Raw genomic sequence first — 22,978 nt, 5'->3', positions numbered from 1 at the left:
CTGAGTTTCAGAAATTTCCCTCCCTCAGCAGGTCTGATTACATAAGAGATGTGCCCCAAGTACAGGAGGAGCGGTTGTGAGCGATCCCAGAGCTCAGTTCTGTTTCTCCAGCATGGTAGTGTCCGCAAGATTCCCCCGCTTTGGCTCCAGCATGGCAAAAAAGGAGACATCTTGGTCCCGGTCTGACTGCAAAGCTAAGATGGTCTCTTCAACGAGTTCAAGATGAGGGTGGCCGGCATTTCTAAAGTATGCTAGAGAGAGAAACCATGAGTTTGAATCACGTGTGCCATGAATTGTGTTCTAAAACATCTTCTACTTTGGGGGTTCTTAAACCAAATCTTAGGACAATACATCATTTTTCAAAGAATTATCATATAAATAAGTCCTTTAAAGTGATCAAATTGCCTTAAACAAAGAGTATATACTAAATTTTAAAGATATACTCCTAAGAATTGGTAGGCATACTTATAAAATTATAACTAAAAAACTTTCAGTATTATCTTTTCTTCCCTCCAGTAGAAGTGAACTATCCAAGGCCCCTATCTTATACTAAGTCCTGTTCAGGTGAAAACTGACCAGGTTGAGCAATATATTTTTTCCTACTGACTACAAGACCAGACCATTAAAACCTAATTGTAGTTCAGGCTTAAATTTGCTACCTCTCATAATCTGTATATCATAACTCAAAATTTGCATTTTCCTTCCTTTCTAGATTATGCAATATTTTGCATTTTAGCATGTTGATTAAATGTAAAAACTGAACCACGTTGATTTCCTCAGTCCTTTTGTGAATAACATAAAATATACATGAAAGTGAATGTTTTAACTTATATTATAAATCGGAAGTGTGCTATCACATGACTTGCCACGATTTCCTAGCGAGGAAACCTCATTGCTACCTGATCAAGTTTAAGAGGTATAAGCTCAGAAAGCTGGTGCACGTACCCTTGTCCAAGAGTGTCTGCCTCAGAGCTTTGGCGAGCAACACCCTGACATTGGGCACAGGGTCTGAGGCGAGGCTCAGGAGGCTGGGGAGTAAGTGTTCCACAAACTGGTCCACAGGGATACACTCCTCACTCACCACTGCCTGTGATGAAAAGATAAAGAACCGACATTTCAATGGTGATCGGCACGGTTCTCCTCCAAACACCCACTTCTGTAATCCCAAAGAAGCAGTTTCAGAATCTGTGGGTCTGAGGGGCATGTGTGTCTTAACTTAAAACTCTCAACTACTGATCTGGTCAGAAACACAGTTAACATTTTGTAACTCCTCGCCAAGCACTGAGGTACAAGTGGTACAATATCTAGTGGAGAAAGCAAAGGCTTTGAGTCAGACAGGTCCAGGTTCAAAACCTGACTTGGTCATTTACTGCCTTTGTGGCCTTGCTTCACCTTCCTGGGCCTCCGTTTTCTCATCTGTACAATGGCAAGGTGGTGGGGATGGCAGATCATTCTTGCAGAGGCTAGCATAGCGACCACCAGTAAGGGTGAAGAATTCTCACCTCCATCACTCACTGGAGCCCAAGCTCTGAGGGCAGGGGCCAAGCCTGTCAAGTGACAGCCAGACCACCGACCCCATCCAGTACCTGGCTTCTGTAAACAAGGCTCTTGTACCACCACCAGCATCTGCTCACTGCTTCTCCACTTAAGAAGTCTTACCAGTGTTCGCACCTTTAATTCTCACAGCCAACCCTGGCGGCCTAGTTTTATAGATGAGGAAATTATGGTCCAATGTGGCAGTGACCAGCAAGCAGCAGCAGGGTGGAGATTCCAAACCAGGTGTGCGGAATCTATAGATCTGTGTCCTACAGATCTTCCCACTGCTGGGAACTGCAGCAGCTATCACGTACTGAGTGTCCTCCAGGTGCCGGCACGCGCAAGGTGACTCAGAAGCATCGGCTCATTAAAGCTTCGGGACCACACCAGGAGGCAGGCACGGAAGCTGCTCCCCCATTTCACCGGTGCAGAGAGGCCACTTGGCCCAAGGCTTCCAGCTGGTGGTTTGGCTCTAAGTCGGCCCTCAGCCTCCAGATGGTGCTCTCTCCCTGGGGCTGCAATTTAGTAATGATCCACATGACCCTTAGCAAGGCGTCTTGGCTGAGCCCTTTCCTTGTGCTGCTATTACTGTGGGTTTTCTAAATGTTTAATGATGAATTTAATGAAAGTGCAAAAAAAAATTTGTTCTTGAACAAAATTGCTTTGGCATCTTTTACTTTTGTTTCATCATGTAGTTTCTAAATCTGAGATGAAGAATCTATGTATATAAAAGGTTAATATGCTGTGTCCCTCCGCCTGTCCGACTGGTTGCTATGACGTGCACTGACCACCAGGGGGCAGACACTCGATGCAGGAGCTCCCAAGCTACAGTGACTTGGCAGTAGCGGTTCCTGGGTGACGCACCCCAAAACCAGAGAGGAGGGAGCCCAATTCCTCGCAGGGCTGCGTGACTCCACCTTCGGCCGTGTGTTATGTTGTTGCTGGGGCACCATCGGCCCCGAATCTAGTTTACTGCGCACTTGTGTTTGTGTTCCACACCCTGTACAACAGTAACTTTGCAGAGTGCCCTCTCGCACATCGGGACCCCTCGGGGGATGTTGGAGAGCTGTTTTCAGCCTGATCCCCACAGGCCAGGCCATGCTGAGGGACCCCACTGGCCGGAGAGACCCCGCTGACTCTGCAGACACTGGGGAGGGACCACGGGAGGTTGGCTTCAGGGCGTGTCCAGCCCGTCTAGCCCAGTCCCACCGCGCTGGCCACCTTCTAATTAATTCCCTTTCAATGAGCACAAATCCATGCACTGGGTCACTAGTTTAAAGATAAAAGCAAAAATACCTCATTCACCCTTTCTCCAAAAATGATTTGGAGCTCCAACTTCTTTACAAGCCTATGAATTTGGCATTTTTCAAAGTGATGGCCAAAGTACCCCTATGATGCCCCTCCAGCCCAACAGGGGCCCTGGTGAGTCCTTCAGTGGGAGAAGTCAGGAGGGCAAGAAGGGGGCTTTGGGACCTGAGGTCAGGTGGAGTCTAATCATGGTTTTCCTGTATTGCTGACAAAGCTGGGTGGCGGGTTCCCAAGATTCATTACATAGTCCAGTGATGGCGAACCTTTTGAGTTCGGCGTGTCAGCATTTTGAAAAACCCTAACTTAACTCTGGTGCTGTGTCACATATAGAAATTTTTTGATATCTGCAACCATAGTAAAACAAAGACTTATATTTTTGATATTTATTTTATATATTTAAATGCCATTTAACAAAGAAAAATCAACCAAAAAAATGAATTCGCGTGTCACCTCTGACACGCGTGTCATAGGTTCGCCATCACTGCGTTAGTCCCTCTACCTTTGTACATGTGCATAAAGAAAGGTTAAGACTTTTAAAATAACACGTTAGCTGAAAATACTTCCTGTGTGATCCTGAGCGAGTTAATTAACCTCTCTGGGTTTCAACTGCTTCATCTAAAAATCGGTCTTAAATGGATGTACCAAACTCAACACACAGTAGATCTTATTCCTGAGGATTAGACACCTGGCACACAGAGGCGTTCAAGAAACGGCAGCCAACTGCCCCAGCCAAACGCGAATCACACCCTCATGCCCAAGAGGCTAAGCAGAGGGGGTGAGTTGAGGAGCTGGACAGGCTGACATGAACTTCACTCAAACAATATTAAAGAGTCTCTGCCCTAACCTGCTGCTCTGTCCTCACTCCCCCCTTCCTTCCAAGGCAGCTGGCCACGCTGAGGGCAGAGATGCACACGGCCCTGGACTGGACATGGCAGGAGCAGAGCTCTGGGTCTGGCCCTCCCCTCATGATGGAAGGTGCTGGGAGGACAGGAGGTTGTCTCCAGCATCAAGAGCGTGTCTGGCAAACAGTAGGTGCTCAATCAATATCTACACGACAAGTACATGTACAGGTTGGGAAACCCTGAGTCACTGTGCCTGACTGGGCTGGTTCCAATCTGCTGTGAGATAAGGGGGTTTGGTCCACTGATCCCCAAGTTCAGGCCTGGATTCTTCGTCTGGGGCACCTGATAGCAACACATGGCAACTGTGTGCCCAGGGCAGATTCCCCCCAGGCCAGGCTCACCTGGCAAATGAAAGCAAAAGCTTGCCTTCCAACCCACTTCGAACAGTGCCGGAACCTTAGGATGAGTTCATTGATGAAATTTACCCCCAAAGCACTTTCACTGTTTGAATAGAATTTCTGCAGAATTGCCACAACCTGTGAAAAAAATCAGAAGAGCAAATATAAAATACTGCCATCTATTTGAATTATGAATACTACTTTACATGGAAACTAGACATTTTTATGTACCCTTCCATCTTTAAAATAAATTTATAAGCATGGGAGAAAGTAATTTTTGTTATAGTAATTATTAGAACACAGAGGATAAAAGATGTCTAAATATATAGAAATACACAGACACAAACACACATAAAGCCCTTCATTAAAATAAAATTTAACAAGGGACTGGCACTGAAAAAATACATTATTAATCTTAAAATTCCAAACTTGAGAAAATGTACCCTTGCATAATAGCTAAATCATTACCTTTCAGAACATGTCATTTTTATAAAATTTTAATACCATTAGTAAATCAATAATATTTTCTAATGAGATTCTCCCCCTTTACCCCAGTCTTCAGCTGGTGTAAACCCATATCAAATAGGATCTACTTTGTTTACTAATTACTTTTCTATAAATTCATGCTGTAGATTAAACCAAACCCGGGTTTAAAAGAAACACTAAGCCACTATTTAAAGGGTTTCATTTATAAAATGACTTACCTACAATTCCCATCCCTGAAACATACAGTTTAACAAAAAGGCTATCTTACAAACTGATAAAACTGTCATACAGTTCCTAATTCTAAAATATAAAAGCTGGTTTCACAGGTAAACTGACAAATTAAGCCCAGAAAAAAAATAAAGGAGTTAAAAATGGAAGAAACATACATATTAGTATTTCCAAAAATCATAAACAGAAAAAGCCATGATTCCTTACTAGTCTGAAGGAGATCCACCGCACTTCGGAAACTTTATCTGCACACAGCTTTAAGGCAATATGCATTAAATAATCATAAACCTCATTGGGATTATAGAGTTCCAAAATTAGTATCAGCTGCCTGAAATTTAAAAGAAAAAGAAATTGTTTTGGGAGGCAAAACCCCATCTTATTTCTTTCTCTTTACTCTTACTTCATCTTATAGATTAAAAAAAAAACAAACCAAAAAACAGCCATTCTTGGAGGAAGGGCAATGAAGACCGAGGGAGGCTTCCGGTCAAGGAAATGCCGAACGCAGAGCACTGAGTAAAATGGCCACGCAAAGAACAGTGGGGAAAAACCTGAATTCCTCATCTCACACACACAAACAAATCAAATAAAAAGGACATAAATTACACTTGGTAAAACAGGGGTTGAGAAATTTATGAATAGGGATTTACTATTTCAATTTTAGGTTATCAGTTGGAAAGCACATAAAACTTTAAAAATCAGATAACCTAAAAATAGCCAGAACACTGAAATTCCCAAAGATCAACAGACGAAGGAACACTCTAATGAGATTTCACTGCCTCCACAGTGATCCTGGAGCTGCACATTAAATTTCTGTTTTTGCTGGCCGGCTCCGGCTCTGCAGAGCTTTTCAAACGCAGCCGGTCCGCTTGGAGAGAAATAACAGCGATTTACTCGAAGGGGGGAATTCATCCTCGGGCTGGTGGGGAAATCTACTGCAGAGCTCTCACTGTTTTCTACATGGGGACGGGGAGAAGGTTATGAAAATAAATGGCATTATTTCCACACTGGCAACAAAAGGAAATGAAAAAGAGATTGAAGGAAGTTAGAACCAGAAGCCAGGAGTGCTGGTGAATATTTTCATATCAAAAAGCACTGTTTTCAGGAAAATGATACCAGTATCATGGGCACAGAAGCACAGAATTCTTATCAGTGGCTTTGGCTTCAATAACCAAGGCAGATATGGGAGACAGCGCTCAGAGATAATGCTGTCTGGACATGCTAGCCGAGCCACCCCACACCTCAGCTCCATCCCCAAACCGGTCTTGTCCGGGTCCGGGTCCCCTGGCCCCCGTACCCAGCCCAGGGAAGGTCAGCCCATCCTCGGTCCCCTGACCCCGTCCCCGTCCCCGGGAAGCACGCCAGCCCGTCCCCATCCCCAGCCGCGTCCCCTTCTCCACCCCCCACCCAATTCCCAGCCCCAGCCCCAGCGCTGGAAAGCCGGTCAGCCCGCCCCCAGACGGACCTGGCGGAGCTTCCGCACACTGCCGCTAGAGGGCACAATGCTTTCATGAAAAACTTGGGCCTATTTTTGTCTCTGTTCTCTTAGAACATAGGCTGGGAACATAGCATAATGACTAAAACCTCAATCGCTCAAATTAAGCATAATGATTAAAGATCACAGCAAAGAGAAAATCTTTTAGTTTGCCCCCGGCATCGGCCAAATCATATCCTGAATAGCTGCAAAAGCTTGATGGATTTCTACAGGGAAGATAATTATTTGAGAGATTTCTAGTTGAGAGGAAGGAAAATGAAAACTAAAGATACTGAAATAAATCTCAACAAGGTGAAAACTAAAACCCAAACAACCACCACCACAAACAAATCCACTCGATACTGCGGAAATCACATTATGCACCTCGGGAAGGAGAATTATTTAAAGTGATGCTTTCACTCTATTAGAATCGCTAAAACCTTTCCCTTTCCCTTCGCCGGCACAGACGGAATTAAATAACTCCTTCACACACAAAATGAGGTACAGATCTGAGCCACCTTGGGGGACAGTTTTATTTAATAATCGTCTCATCTGCGCTAGACCTTTTCATATCTCTCACTGCAGCGTCATGTTCTTTGGAAGCTGAAGTGCCTAAACCACACTGTGCCCTGCAGAGAGGGCTACACTCAGAATGTTCAAGAAAGCACTGGCAAAAAACTGCTCCGATTAATAGGAAAATACTGAAGAGTGGGTGATTCATCTTTTATTTGGTTCGAATAAATTGCTTTATAGAACAGCAGAACACTTTAATTCCAAAGTGACTCGAGCCCTGTCTTCATCTGAAAATGAATGTCTCCCCGGAGACAGAGGTATTTGTAACTTAGAGCTTTGGAGTTTGGTTTATCCCTTAATAAAAACATAATCTCTTTATCCCAAAGAACACTATTACTGCTAGTTTAGAAATCAATTACAAGGTAGGAAAATGAAGACGTATTCCATCTAATTGCCTTCTCATAGCCCCACTTGGTCACTACAAATTCTTGAAGCTGATAAAGATATTCTCTCCTCTTGTCTTCATGAAGCAACTATTTTTTAAAAATGTATATATAAATAAAAATACATAATCTCTCAACATGAGCCCACATATACTGTTTTATTTTACTTCAGATTATACGCTTGTCACCAGCAAGAACTGTGCCTTCCCCTGCTGCCTGGACCACCCAGTGGGACTGTGTGGACGCTGCTGTGAACAGACGCCATGCAGCCCCGAGTGCCTCCAGCCTTCTCCCTGGGCTCCTGCATGACCTGGGTGTCCTCAGTACTCCTAGCTCTTACTCCTGCAGGACTCCTGCCTCGAGGAGCTCCATCTGTGTGTGTTCACGAGGTAGCACCATGGCTGCTTCCCCGGGAGTGGGCCCTGCTCGCTGGCTCCTGTGCCACAGGAAACCCTAAGCTGGGCACCAAAGCCCTTCCAGGCAGCTCGTCTCGGGGATGAAAGTAATTCGTTTCTCTGGGCCATTTTAAATTCTTATTTTTGCACTCATCATTCCTTTAGGGGGGAAAAAGCAGGGAAGCAGCAACGTCTTGCAGAAAAGCCCTGCATGCAGAGTGAGCTTGATTCCAGCCAGGCTCAGAGCTGGGCAAGACCCCCACTGACTCAGGGAGCACGCTGGCCTACCTGTCCACACCCCTCGCAGAATTGGACCTCTGAGGTGCAGGGAGATAGGAGGAGAGGTAGAAAAACATCTACCCATCACCAAAAGAACACTCGCTGTAAGATTTTGGATGGGATGTTTGAACTGAAGAACCCAGACACCTGTGTTATTGTTTTTTCCTCTGGTACTCTACACATGCAGGGTTTAAAAACTGTTTTGAAGAGGGGAGGTTTATTTTGTGTTTTTTTAATCCTTCTTCCTACCTTTAGGAAATCATACAGGTGTTTAAGAACTCCTATTCGTACTTCGTCCAGGTCTTTTAAAAATCCATTGAAGATGGGTACCAGGTCAGCAGCTGTTAACTGATCCCCGAGAATCACAGCCAGCTCATGGATGGAGAAGGCCAGGGTCCGACGTACCTTCCACTGGGTGCACAGCAGACAGAAGCCACAGAAAGCAAGCACAGCGCCATGTTACCAAAAGGTGAGGGCTATTTCTGGAGTAAAACTGATGCTGCCAGGTGTTGGCCACTTAAAGCTTTCTTTCCTCCGAGATCTGTAAACGTGGCAGCCACGACCACGTAAATTCAGGCCGTGAGCCCAGCTGCAGCTTCCCGCCTCTTCCTCGTCAGATGACTCACTTGTGCTCACGTGCGACTCTTACCTTCACGTCGGAAGCGAGCGTTGCGTATGTATCCTTCAGGCAGTGCCAATTCTGCCTGCCCAGCGTAAGCGCCACCCCTGGGAGGCTGTATGCACAGTGCTTGGCTATGTCGCTATCGACAGTCTGGGCTCGAGCTGGGTCGGTCATCGACACATACTCATCCAATAGGGGCTGAGGAATAATATCCTGGGAAACAGGAGAGAAAGGAAACCATCATGCTTGCTGGAAAGAAAGAGAAGACACGAAAAGCAAGGAGTTTGGAACTTGAAGGTAAAAACAGAAAATCAGAAAACGCAAGAGGCCTTCCTGAAGCTTCAAGTTGGTGAACTTCTTGTTCCCTCAGTTTTCTACTTGGACTGAAGTTAATGTCCACACTCACCTTTGCTAAACTCAGCCAATGTTTGATGTCATAAAGAACAGTCGAATGTTGGTTTGTCTGGTGCACGTGGCTCTTGAGAATAGAAACTATCTTTTCTTATAACTGCCCCCAGCACATTGGGCCTGAGCCCCTATACTCAATCATTACTACTTCTTTCCAACTGATGGAATACTGCCTTCATGAGACAGCGCCCACTTACCTTTATCTCTGTAAAGGGCAGTGGGGTACAAAAATTAGAAGCATTTAAGAGAACTCACATGGCACAAGAAGCCAATCCACAAGACAGAACAAAGCCAAACACAGTTTGATAAAAAAAAGCCATCAAAAACTTTTCACACACAAAGAAACAAAATGACTTGTATAAACAGACATTAAATATTAGCATAGAGATGTCAAAATTTTTCTTTGTTTGATTTACTTCAAAATACTATTCTAGATTACTCACAAGATTTTAAACACTACTTTGGAGTTTACTGTTTTTTTTTTACATGAGAGGAAATATTAGCACCACAGATTGTAAACTAAGATATGTCATGAATATTAATGGAAAAAAAATATTTGCTTCCAGTGTTCATTCTTAAATTTAACTCCCAGAGAAATGTAAAGTTTTAAGCTGCTTTCTTTTCAAGGAACAAACCTGTAGTTTAGATTTATTCTCCTCAAGTGGGACGGGGTCATGCCTCTGCTGGGTCCCCAGATGGTCACGGGTTCCATGGCAGGGCTCGCCTGGATTCTGCAAAAGGGACGGGGCATGTTACCAACTGGCTCTGCGGAGGAAGCTGCCCTACTGCCCGCTTCAAGGAACCCTCTTTCAATGGCAGGAATGACTTATGCAAACCAAGACGAGAGCTTCCCTTTAGGTCAAGCTCTCTCTCAGGTGTTAAAAAAAATACATTTGCATAGTTCTATATGATGTTGGGTAGGCCAGTGTGGCTTGGTAGTTGAGTGTTGACCTATGAACCAGGAGGTCACAGTTCGATTCCCAGTCAGGGCACATGCCTGGGTTGTGGACTCCATCTCCAGTAGGGGGAGGGCAGGAGGCAGCCAATCAATGATTCTCTCTCATCACTGATGTTTCTATCTCTTTTCCCTCTCCCTTCTACTCTGAAATCAATAAAAATATATTTTTAAAAAACAAAACTGCTTGAGGCCCTTACAGAAGACAGGCTAACGCTGGCATGCACCAACTGGAGGCGGTGTTTATCATTCTTCAAGCCCCAGGACCTCCAGTGTGGTTACCCACAGCCCTTAAGGAACAATTGCACATTTAAGTCATGGACCACTCCTGAAAGCAGGGTGAGGTTTTCAGGAAATGGTGAAGCACACACATCCAGCACTGCCCAGGAACTGGAGAGTGCATCGGTGCTGGGCCTGAGAGGATGGAGAGGCACTGGGTAGCCTCATTTAATCTGAGTGAAAATGTGACTGATGAGGAGCGTGTACTTGGAGAGCTCTTCTGGATTTTCACATGTACAAACACTCTTCATGTTTGCTGGTGAACCCTTACATTAGGTTAACAATTAAGATGTGCGAGAACATTCAATGGTGACATATTGGTCTCTGATCATTGACTAACGTTACCTGAGATGGGCCTGACCTTCTGCTCCAACCATAACATGGGTTCCCTTCTTGCATGGAAATGTCACCCTGCCTGCCAGCTTAATAGGTTTTGACAAATCAGCTCAATATATGATCCAGGAGAGTCGATTAATATACAGATAGACGCTTTGTTGGCTGAGACACGCTACCAGAACCTTCAATCCCCAAGGTCTCCACTGAAATGTACTGCTTATTTAATAAAGGGCGTGATAAAACAGAAACGCTTTGGTATGATAACCTAAGACCTCAATTTCTCCAACTTAATAAATTCACATAGATTAATAAATAATAAATCATTTTTCTTCTTTCAGGAATTAATTTTATTCCAAAGTCTTCATTTGGAATTGTAAGTACGGTACTTATTTCAGGAGCCAAGCTTAGGTTTCCGTAACCACCACAAGTCCAGGCAGCCCCCAGAGGTGCCGAGAGGTCATTTCCCCAGAAAACCGCCTCACAGTCAAGTGACAGGTCAGAAAAAGGAGGCCCCTCCTCCCACTGGGCACTGGGGGACTAAGTTGGCGAGCCAAGGTGGCAGAGTGGACACGTGGAATAGGGTCAAGTTCTGGAGCTGAGGGGCCAGCCCCCAGCCTCAGCTCCTCTCCAGTTCACTGTTCGAAAGAACACAGCCCTCACTGGTTAAGCTTTTTGCGTTTTTCACTTCCTTTTCCTTATTTTACAACTGGAAACATCCTGACGGATCCCACTGGAACCTAAGAGTCAAGCTGCAAATTCAAGACTCCTGATGTTCCATATTACAAACCAAGGACCAAAGACAGGGGCCCTTTAAAACCCTCCTCACAAAAGGGCCAACATGGAGGAACAAATTCCTTTTTTTTGTTGTTAATCCTCACCTAAGGATATTTTTTCCATTGCTTTTTCAGAGAGTAGAAGGGAGGACAGGAGGGAGGAAGCGGGGAGGGAGAAAAAGAAACATTGATGTGAAAGAGACACATCAACTGGTTGCTTCCCACATGCCCTGACCCAGGCAGGAAGTGAACCCACAACCCAGGTACATACCCTTGACCAGAAATTGAACCCAAGGCCCTTCAGTGTGGGGCCAACACTCTGACAACTGAGCAACACCTGCCAGGGTGAGGAACTGGTTCTTTTTTCTTTCGTCCACTTCCATATATGACAGGGAAACCTGAAGAATGTCACAGTCCCACCAAGGCAAGCATGACCAACGTTCCTATCTACCTAACACGTCTGATTTCAATAAGGGTAACATGAGTTTTCTTGCCTGTTTTTCTAAACAAACCAGCAAAATAGGATATCACCTTATTTCTTACTAATCAGGGGTAACCTTAACAAAACTCTTAAACATTTTATATTTAAGCTATTTAAATTTGTCTTTTGTCTTGCTTTTACTGGGGCAGGCCTAGAGGGTAAGGGAGGTGATACATTAGTAGAATCGCTAAAATCAAGTTACAAACTATGTGAAACGAGAAACAACTGGTATTCTGGCCTCCGGCCTCCATTAAGGCACATGAAAATGAGAAGGTGCCAACGTGCCCATGACACTGATCATGGGCCCCTCCCTAATTTTAGTTCTTTAGTCTTACCTGACCTGTGAAGGACCCCAGCTCTAGGTGGTCCAAGTGTAAGTTTAGTGGGAATTAGGGAGGTACTGGAGCCTCCCACCAAAAGCAGCTAGGAAGCTTCTGGAGAGATGGAACTAAGAAACAAGGCACTCTCCCAGGATGGGAGTTGTCTCGCAGGGCTGGTTCCAGACTACAGGGAAGAGAGGTGGGGTCTGTGGGCTCACCCAAACCTCTCCAGCAGACACAGCATGCTGGTGCCACTGTAGGAGTGACTGTGTGTTGAGAGAGTGTCTCTAAGGTGAGGGTTGAAGGCTGTGATCAACTTCTAAGGCCTCTGTCAACTTCAACCTAGAGAGGCTGTAGGAATTCACTTTCCACTCCTATTCAAACATCTAACCGCTGGTGGGCAGTGAAACAGAGCCATGATCTGGTTAACCCCTCCCCCAAGAAGCAGGTCTCATCATCTTTGGAGAAGAGGGAAGGTCCTTTTGGTCCCCCACCTTGTCTCTGTGGAGGAGAGTCAGGGTTATCAATCACCTGATTGATTGGTTGTCTAGTTATCCAAAAGATGACCTTAAGAATAAAATTAAACCTGCCATTTATCATCTCCACCAGGACCTACTAATAAGAGAGACAGCAGCTTTGAGATTTCTGTCACATCCTCAGTGGCTGAGGGAGAGGCCAGAGACTTACTGTGCTTGGTAATATCCTGGCCACAGAGGGCTCACTCTGCAGGGATGAGGCCGACGGAGCCAGCCAGCTGTCAGAGGCCTGCCTGGGATCTGAAAGGGACACTGCACTCAGACTGTCTGCCAGCGGGTGCTCGGGCTCACTCACAGAGTCCAGCTGTGTGGCCCTCAGTGCAGCTGATAGCACCTGAACTTGAGCTGCAGGGAGAGAAGTTTCGAGAATTTCAGTAACTTTATCTGATTTGTGGATGTAGGCACACCACACATGCACTCACTTTCCCCACATCTGTCCCTACAATAACCATGCTCTGGGGTCCCAGAATGAGCATTCAGTCAGGCTGTGATGTTTACCACCATTAACCTTAACGACTCCAACTAAACGTCAGCCACACACACAGCATCAAATCTGAACCTGAAGTGCCTCAATTGGGAAATCAGAGCTCGACTCCATCATCTTTCACAGGAAGACAATACAATGTTACTGAATGCCGATGTCTGAGAGGCCCACTGACTCAGGGAGGGGGGTTCTGCACCCTCATTTATAAAGCAGGGTGGTTGCCGTCCCCACCACACATACACAGGTACACACAAGCGCACACACGTGCAGGATCAATCCGGCTATGTGCACACACTCGAGTCAAGGTCCTGCTCACCCTGCTCGGCTCATGCTTTCTGTCCACAGCATGACTGTTTGAGATCCCATAACAGTCAAGATGACATATCCACATACCTTTCTGTAAACACAATTGTTTCCATGTCACAAAACAAGCACACACAAGACTTCCTGCATTCTGTTTTCTACCGGTTAAATTCAACAGACCCCAAGATTCATTAAAATGCTTAGAGCATGTAGCTAGCTCCCTGCTGTGCCCAGAACAAGGACCCACCTCCTTAGTGCCACCCACCAGGCCCTCCCCATGGCCCGAGCCACATCTCCAATTACAAATACCCAAGGTGCCGCTTATTTCTGAATTTTTGGGGGCCACAGATCCCTCTGCACACTAAAGCAGCTTGTGGGTCCTTTTTATAAAGAAATTAAGTATGCATGTGCATGTAAAATTTTACAAAATAATTCCAGGGACCTGAAGGAACCTAGAGACTCATCATTCAACTTCTCTGTATGGTGGATTCCTAGCCGCCCTTTAAAGCCCTTGTTAAATGTCAACTGCTCTGCAAGGTCTCCTCCCAGACATTTCCTCTGTCCCCAAGAATAACCAGCTTCCTGCCCTAAACTCCTGGCCCAGCCCCTGCCGCACCCATGGAAGGAGGTTGTTTACAGTCCCTTCCACCTGACCATGAGGGCCTCAAGTGTCCTCACTGCTGCCCCAGCACCCAGCCAGGTCCCAGCACGGAGTTTAATGGAGTTTTAGAAATACGTTTTCCAAACGCAGACTTCTGTCTACGGCTATTAGAAGTGATATGTAACATGTGCTCATTCCTTTAGCATACACTGACTTAATTTCCTTTATCAATTTAAAGACAAAGAATAATCATAGGGCTAACTGGATTTTCACATTTCCTTTCCCGAAAGCGTCACAAATCTTTGCCCGGCAACAGCAGCAAGTGTTGTTTTTTTTCCAATTTCCCCAACTCAGGGAAGAATACAAATATAGCAATGTTTCAAGAAAGAAGAGGCGTGATAATGGATATGGATTGCAGGGCCTGGCTCCCTGATCCGACGCTCAGTGGGAGTACTAGTCATAAAATGAAAAATACCCCAAAGAAGAAGCTGTCCTTTTCCTTGCTGAGACAGACCTCAAAGTTTAGCTAAGGACTGAGTCAACGCCCCAAGAGGAGCAGCAGCCATAGCTGTTCATAACTAGAAGGCATTATAACACAGCAAAGGATGTAAAAGTGGCCGAGGAGCTAATAAAATCCCCACTGCTACAGATATGCCCAAGAGCTCTCGCCCCTGTTAAAACTGACGTCAGACCTGCACGCTGCTTGCAGGGAGGCAGGACCCCTGCGGCTACCTGCAGGAGATGCTGAGGTTCTGGCTGTAGTGAGATGTGTGTACAATGTCACCAAAGATAAGTACATGCACAATGCAACAAGACACAGGCCCATGTGACGCACACCCCAGAAATACGCCAGCCGTCTCCCCTTTCACTGTGGACAACACTGACCTTGAACATCTGGATCGTTCATCATGTGCTCCTGCAAACTGTCGAGGACTTTCTGAATGTCACTCCTGGCCACATAGCTGCCACACACAGGCTCAGATCTGCAGCGGCCTTCTTCCTGCGGCCCAGCCGCACTCAGAAGCAACTCCAAGTCCTGGCTTATGTCAGGGAGAGGAGTTCGCCAATAAAGGAAATTACCGAATGCATCCTCGGGACTCCCTGGGCAGGCCCAGGAATCAGGTGCAGGGTGACTGCTGATGGGGAGGTTGTTAATATCAGGGAGCTTCGAGAAGGCACTGGTCACCTCAGCTCCAGTCAGGCCGGAGTCCTCCATTGGGTTTTCCATCGGGCCATCACAGGAGCTCTTGACGTGCAGGAAACCACTGGTGCCCCCTGATGGGCCTCCCATGGGTGGATGTGGCTCTATCTGCCCTGGCTGTGTTGAACTGGGTTAAATTGAGGAAGGCAAACTTTTAGCACCAAGATTGAAAGTGAAGTAGGCAAACACAGGATCCACATGCTCACAAGCCCGGTCCTCCTCCTGACCTGGCCACCCAACCTGCTGTGTCTCCCAGAAGATAACAGTGTCACAAGAGGATGAGATGTCCAAGCAGTCCCCTCTGCCCCACTGCAAGAATGATGTTCACTGAAAATGCCACATGCAACCGCAGCCGATCCCTCCACTACACGTATAGGCCGGTGGGGAAGAGCCCAGCTTCTGCTGGCACACCTTCAGAAGCAAGACCTGCGCTCACTGCTTCTTAGGACCTCCACCAGGGGGCAGGCATGAGAAAATGAACCGGGCTGAAGTGGGCAAGTGCTGGCTGGTGGTTAACCACTGGAAAGTCTAGATGAGGAAGCCCTGCCCCAGGCCTTACAGCAGGGGCTCCTTGAGTCTTGGTGGAGGAGAGTGACCCATCTCACAAAGAATGGGTACTGGGATGTGAACTACCTACTCTCACACTCCGTGTAATGTTACCAATGGAGAGACTCCTGTTATTACCTCCAATGATTTGTTAGTATGCACCCACCATCCTTGGAGAAAAGACATTTAACAAATCCAAGATCAATCACTAGCATTTACTAGAAAAACAGTATAGAGTCTACGGATAGTGGGTCAGGAATCTCACTGTTATGGGCATGTAATATTCTATGGCACAAAAGTACATTTTTCCCATGTACATTATCCAAAGAACTTCATTAATCAAAAAGTAAGAGAAAATTTTCTTTATAGGTTATTTAATCACTGCTCTCAATGAATATTTTATCTAAATTTAGGAGACACAGTAGCTTCATTATTTATAACCCAGTAGTCATGTTTCAAAACCATTATTGCAATTACTTTTTCCTTCTTTACATAATTAAAGCTCTAATATTCCATCTTGCCCAGAAGGTCACCGTTACTGAAACTCCAGAGGAGATAATTGCTAGAATTTTAGGTGGACGCTTAAGGTGAAGCGGGATCCTAGTAAGTATTGGGTTGGAGCTTACCAGGCTGAGGTGGCGTCAACACAGTTGCGGGCACCAGCTGACCTGCGCATGAAGCTGGACCCTGCACTCTGAGCTGATGACCTGATGCTCAGGGTGCCATCCTCTCGAATATAGAGGCCAGCCCTGGAGGGGTTTGCAAAGGTGGAAATGAAGGGGCCCAGGGACTGAAAGGCAGCCTGGCGTACCTGAAACCAGAAAGAACAGCGCATGAATGTGGCACTTGCGAGGTCTGACCTCAGGCTGAGCGGGGGCAGATCACCAGGCCGCTCACTGTCTGCCAAAGTATGCCTGAGCGGAGTTACTGCTTTCCTTAAATCCCAAACAAACAATTTGCAACAGAAAATAAGGAAAAATTTGGCACTATCATGTAGTTTTTAACCTTCCAGGCAATTAATCCCACATCAAATAATTCTGGACTTTATAAAGCATCTGAGCAGACCTTCTGAATCATTGCAGCATAGTTAAGCTCAGAACAGAAGTAACAATTCACAGTTCTGCTCTTTCCCTTCTCAGTTCTCATTTCTATGAGATTTGTTCAATATAATGTGACAGTGGGAGGACTTTAACATCGCCAAAACTTTTGAGATTTCAGGTGCCCTAAGCCTCACAAGGTCTAAATGTGACCATCAATGACTGAAAAGTCACAAGTCCAGATGCCAAGACAAGGCCCATGCTTACCCATCGACAGGGGTCGCTGACCAGGCGGATGAAGAGCGGGGACAGCTGGGCTCTGCGCACCGCGGGGGATGTGTTGTAGGATACCGCCATGAAGCACTCCGCACAGGCCTTTCGCATCCCCCACACATTATCTGAGCAGAGCTCAAAGAACTTTGGGATCTACCAAAGCAAATAAAATCATGCTACACAAATCTGGTTACCCAGAGAGCCTGTTTTATTGATGCAGCTAAGGCATATCCATAAATTAATGACAAAGAAAAATGAAATATATACTAATCTAAAAGGAATCATTTGAAACCAATAGAAATTATGACAAGCAGAATAAAGCAACATTTCCTTTACCTCTTAATTCCAGTAAAGGACTTGTTAAATTTAACAAGGTAATGGAGGAAAAAACCCCAGAGGCAGAACAAGTGACCTTCGATATGTGATTATAGAGAAATACTAGGAACGACTTTGAAATTCAGTGGCTATCCCAACAAGCTCACCCATCCAGGCACATGGTCTCTGCTGACTGAGGTATTTAGTGATAGAAGGTAAATTGTTACAAACTGTCCAGAGACATGCAAACCTTACCTCCCTGGAAAGGACCAGTTTGTAAGGTCACTTCAGGGTTCCAGGGTCTGGCCATGTGTGGCACTTTAACTTCTCCATGAAACCACTTGTCGTATCTTACTGGTTCCCTCATCAACACGAGTTTAATAAAACCACTGACACATCTTCATTTTATTTCTGTATGAAGGTCATGATTATATCCTCTTTTAAAATTTTGCCTTTAAAAATAAGGCTTTGGTCTATAGTCATACCATCCTGAATGTGCCGATCTTGTCTAAAAATACGATTTGTTTTTAATATCTCAACATAAAACAATCCGCAAAAAGCTCCACAGCGGGCATAAGCGAGCCCGGAAATACCCGCCTCTGGAAGATGAGTGCGCTGCTTCAGTCAGACACACCAAGCGCAGGGCAACCCTCCCTATGGACTCAAAGCGACAGCCCACTAAGAATTATTTTGGGGTCAGAACTATGTTGGCATGGCTTATACTTTTTTAAATGTGTTTTTATTTATTTTAGAGAGAGAGGAAGGGAGAGGGAGAGAAACATTGATGTGAGAGAGAAATACTGATCCGTTGCTTTCCATACACACTCCAACGAGGGACCAAACCCACAACCTGGGCATGTGTCCTGATCTCCCAGGGGAATTGAATGTATAGGATGACACTCAACCAACTGAGCCACACTGGCCAGGGAGACATGGCTTATACTTTACATAAAATAAAATGAGCTTCTGAACTTAAATTTACAAATCAATTTAAAGATTATACTTTCTGAGGTTAAGTTTCAACTCTTAGTTAGTATATCCTGTCAAATACAGAGGCAAGCATGTGCTGCGCAGCATTCTCCAGGGGCCGGGGCCTAGGCAGGCACCTGGAAGCAAGAAGGGCGAACGTGATAGGGTGAAGATCCCGAACCAGCCAGACCAGAATGGGTGTGGAGAGGGACACAAAGTCCTCGGAACTCATTGTCCTGGGGGTGCTGAAAAGGGAGGAATGAACTCTCTGACACAGTGACATATTGGCCTCTGATTCCCAGTAGGGGGAGTGCAGGAGGCAGCCAATCAATGGGGGGCAGCCAATCAGGGGGCGGGCAGGTGAGTCTAGGCCAGAAAGGACCTGACTGAGACATATGCATATTCAAGCTGGGTCTGCCCTCTGCCCTGGGAGCAGGGTCCCACCAGGTAGGAACGATGCTGGAAGAGGGGCAGTAACAAGCAGAAGAGTCACTGGCTGGCTCATGAAGTGGCGCTTTACCCCACTGTGTCTCAGAATCGTGAGGGAATTTATAAAAAATATGAACCCTTGGGTCCTCCCTGCTCCTGCCCTCCCCATGACTCAGATGTATGGCCCAGGGGAAGCAGCACCCAGGCCAGGGCAGTGTTCAGGCCTGAGGAAGGTGACTGGAGGTAAGGCAGGAAAGCTACTTGTAAAGGAACCTGAAAGGCCAAGAAGGGTCTGGATGTTACCATGGAAACCAAGAAACAATCCCATGGGTTTTGAAGCCGAGGAGTGAGGTGGTAGAGCAACATTCGAGAAAGAGCAGGGAGGAGGAACAGAAGAGGCCCACAGGAAGGAGGAAGGGGTGCTTCCACTCTGTTCCACAGACCAGCTGCCTCGTGCTTATGAAAAACAGCTTCAGAAGTCAAGAAATTTGAAATTGATGAATGCAAAATTAAGCTGCCATTCCAAAGAAAAAGACTCATAGACACAAAACTATGATGGATTTTAAAAGCGCCTTAACAAGTGCATCAGCAATTACAATTGGCAAAACTTCACGTACCAAAAATTTCTCAGTTGCTTCTTGTCCAACGGCGTGACAAATATCACCAAAATTTGTAGCACATACCTTAAAAAGGCAAAAGGCATACCCATTATTCTCATCTTTTTTTGTTTTAACAAATTGTGCAGACTAACAAGCAGGGACCTTGAGAGCAATTACTCCTCTAGTGAGGCAGCTAACAAGCACTCACTAAGCCCATCGCCCACATAGCACCGCCCAGGTGCCTACGATGCATTGGAAACTGAAGATTTACAACAGAGTACCAAATTCTAGCACTTTCTGGCTCCTAATTGATCTCAATACATAATGCATTTGGTTAGGAGAGAGCAAAAGAGACCCTTCATATTCTCCGCATGGTAAATAAGGCCAAATGAGACGGATCTTCTTGTTGATGAGTCATGAGGAGAGACCAGAGGGAAGATGAGGCTGTTCAGGGAGGGGAGCAATGGCCTTCAAAAGGAAGAATTTAACAATCAAGTGACAAGCGATGAAAAGGGAAGAGGGCAGGGTAGGATAGGAGTTGGAAGGTAGGGCAAGTCACCCAAGAAAATGAAAGGCTCTGCTCGCCGAGGGAAAGGCATTGGGTCACTGTCAGCAAGGTCCCCTCGCACTTCCCTGCTCCTGAGAACAACAGGCAAACAACAGGCGTACTCAGACACAATCTCATCCCCCGGGCGCTCTGCATTCCCTAATTGCAGTAAAAACTGGCAACGCTGTTCAGATGTTTTCCTCACACAGTTCACACTGGCCATGTTTTCCTTCCAGACCATGTCTACTGAGGAAGTCCAGAAACTTTACAAGCATGGATTTTGAATTTTTTAACGTTTTGAATTTTTCAAGTTTTGAAACTAATATGTGCTCACCTTTCGAACTTGAAAGAGCTTCCCATCCCCACATAATTCACAGAATCGAGGGAGCAGCAGGCGCTCCACTGTGCTCGTGCGCAGCACTGAAGCCAGTTTGCAGATGATCTATAAAAAATAAGAAAATCAGTCACTTGAAATACCAAAGCTTATGTGTTGCACATCACGACTTAGATTCCAAAAGCTAGTATTCAAAATATTACCAAAATAACCAAGAAGTTAAAACAGAAAACACCTTCTTTTGAGTTCCGTCAAGTTCTATGATTAATAAAAGGCTAAATATCTCTCAAGTTTTACTCAGATAAGCGTTTGTCTAAAGCTCAAGGGTTACCATCAGAGGGACCCACTGTGTTCCCAACACAAAAGTGAACAATTTATGTGCAATAACTCGTTTTACCTTCCCCAAACCCTATGACAAGGTATTATTTAGCCTCATTTTTCCAAATGAGGAAATTAACACTCAAAGAGGTTAAGTAATGTGACCAAAACCAAATAGTGGTGAGGAGGGACATATAACAGTAGCTGGACACAGTACAAAAAGTGACCTGCAGGCACTGGAGAGTGATCAAATGTTGGTGGAAACTAAAGGAGAGCAGACCCCTGAGAGAAGGGAACCATCCTGGGTAAGATGTGCATTGCTGTTGCTTTTTTTGCCTGGGCATCCTCATTCTGCATAGCTATGCAGAGTAGCTGGACCTCAAGCAAAAGCTACAGTATAACTGGTTTAAGAAGTCAGAGAACAGAGACCAAGGTTGCCAAAGCAGTTGACACATGAGGTTAGAAATCTTGGGAAGAAGGAATGAGAGAACTAAGAAAGGGAAAGCCCCCCAAATCTGTGATTAAATCCTACTCTATTCTGTGCAGGAGATGGTCAGATTCACAAAGAAAAGCAGTAGCCTGAAGGCAAAAGGAACTAAGTAGTTTCAGCTGCTGAATGCTGCAGGGGAAACAGAATCTAAACTGTTTGCTAGAATAAAGTTAACACTCTTCAGAGAAAAATAACAGAATCCAGATTTCTACAATGTTTCATCAAGAACATACTATAGGCAATAAAAGATTCACAGACATGAGAAACAATGGGGAAATGTGACCCATATTCATGATAAATATCAGTTAGTAGAAACAAACCCAACGAAGACCAGATGTTAGAACTAGCTGACATGAAAAGGACTTGAAAACAGCTATTGTAAAAACACACAAGGACTAAAATGAAAACAAGGCCATAATGAATGAAAAGATAGGAAAATTAATCAAAGAAATAAAAACTAGAAAAAAAATCAAGACTTCTGGTAATAACACAGTAGGTTGGTCAGACATAAAATTCTTGCAGATAACAATTACAGAATCATAAAGAAAGAAAGAAACATAAAAAAAAAAACAACCCACTGGAAAGCAACCAAAAGGCAGAAAATGGAGGGGAGGCTACCATTTAAAGGTGAACTGCAATGGGAAAGATCTACAAGTAAGTTCTGTGGCTGACTACTAAACTACACATGTAGTTCCCAGAAGAACCGGCAAAAAAGCAGCAGCAAGAAACTAAACAAACTGAGCAGATAGTTTAGTGCTGCTCAGAGGAGACAGCTGGGAGCTGGAGATCAGACAAGATAACTGTTTACTACATAAAAAACCACCTCGGAGAAATAAAACGGAATCCAGAGCCCCTGCAGTGTGTCATTTATACTGTTTAGTGTTCAATTAAAAATAACTTCCTATGTATTGATAGTAAAAAGTGATTCATAATTTTTTTAAAGCAGTTAACGGGAACTTTACATTATCAACACTAAGATGATCCAAGTGTCTCAATCACCAGGTAAGGATTTAAAAGGAGCTGTTATAAATATGCTCAACACGTAAAAGGAACACACAGGCACAAGAAAGAAAATACAGGGAATCTCTATATCACAGAGAATTAGAAACTATAAAAAAGGTCAAAATGGAAATTCTAGAGCTGGAAAGCACAACAAACTGAAATAAAAAATGTAATAGATGGACCTACCAGCAGACTGCACATGACAAAAAGAGTCACTGAATTTAAAGATAGGTTGATAAAAATGATGAAATCTGAACATCAGAGAGAAAAATGATAGGGGGAAAAAAGAGACCCACAAAGACCTATAGAATGATATTAAGCACTCCAACTTGGTGTAATCTAAGCCCCAGACTGAAAGGACAAATAGAAAAAAGGCACAGAAAAAATGTACTTGAATCAAAAACGTCCCAAATTAGATGAAGGCATCAACGCACACAAAGCAGGATAAGCATTCACTTTGCAAAAAAAGAGAGAAAAATCTCAAGAGCAACCAGAGAAAAAGGACACTTTAAATGTAGGAGAACAGTGTGGATGAGAGCTGACTTCTCTAGAAAACAACAGGAGGTCTGTAAAGTTCTGCAAGAAAAAACAAAAACAACCTGTCAGCCCAGAATTCTATATCCAGTACAACTATCATTCAAAAATGAAGGCAAAATTAAGACATTTTCTGGTAAAAACAAGATTTATTATCATCAGCCAAACAAACTTAAAAAAGTACTCAAGGAAGTTCTTTAGGCCTAAGGGAAATGACACCAGATGGAAACTCAGATCCAGAAAAGGAAGAAAAAGCACAAAAAATGATTAAAATGTGAGGATAAAAGGCTATACATTTTTTCTCTTTTTGTAATTTCTTCAAAAGATATAATTGTTTAAATCAGAAATTATGATACCATGATATCAGGTTCATAATGTAATATATAT

The 22,978-nt window shown here is 44.6% G+C and overlaps 1 protein-coding gene across 1 annotated transcript in view; it reads right to left on the bottom strand.

Annotated features, from left to right (window-relative positions):
• Positions 1-10: 10 nt before the first annotated feature.
• The window catches only part of LOC102753385 (serine/threonine-protein phosphatase 4 regulatory subunit 1), an 82,336-nt gene continuing 59,368 nt past the window's right edge, over positions 11-22,978 (bottom strand). The window contains exons 6-19 of the mRNA XM_006758837.2: positions 20,248-20,355; positions 19,385-19,450; positions 17,049-17,207; positions 16,371-16,555; positions 14,883-15,325; positions 12,761-12,954; positions 9,565-9,660; positions 8,549-8,734; positions 8,149-8,310; positions 7,254-7,315; positions 5,006-5,180; positions 4,088-4,222; positions 946-1,087; positions 11-251 (exon numbers count right to left, since the gene is read on the bottom strand). Of these exons, the coding sequence (XP_006758900.1) occupies positions 94-251; positions 946-1,087; positions 4,088-4,222; positions 5,006-5,180; positions 7,254-7,315; positions 8,149-8,310; positions 8,549-8,734; positions 9,565-9,660; positions 12,761-12,954; positions 14,883-15,325; positions 16,371-16,555; positions 17,049-17,207; positions 19,385-19,450; positions 20,248-20,355 (2,271 nt within the window). The 3' untranslated portion in view covers positions 11-93. The remainder of the gene's footprint in view (positions 252-945; positions 1,088-4,087; positions 4,223-5,005; positions 5,181-7,253; positions 7,316-8,148; positions 8,311-8,548; positions 8,735-9,564; positions 9,661-12,760; positions 12,955-14,882; positions 15,326-16,370; positions 16,556-17,048; positions 17,208-19,384; positions 19,451-20,247; positions 20,356-22,978) is intronic.

The sequence above is a fragment of the Myotis davidii genome, unplaced genomic scaffold (genome assembly GCF_000327345.1).
Source record: "Myotis davidii unplaced genomic scaffold, ASM32734v1 scaffold75, whole genome shotgun sequence".
Taxonomy (NCBI): domain Eukaryota; kingdom Metazoa; phylum Chordata; class Mammalia; order Chiroptera; family Vespertilionidae; genus Myotis; species Myotis davidii.
The sequence above is the reverse complement of the archived record's forward strand: the minus strand, read 5'-3'. Positions and strand labels throughout refer to the sequence as shown.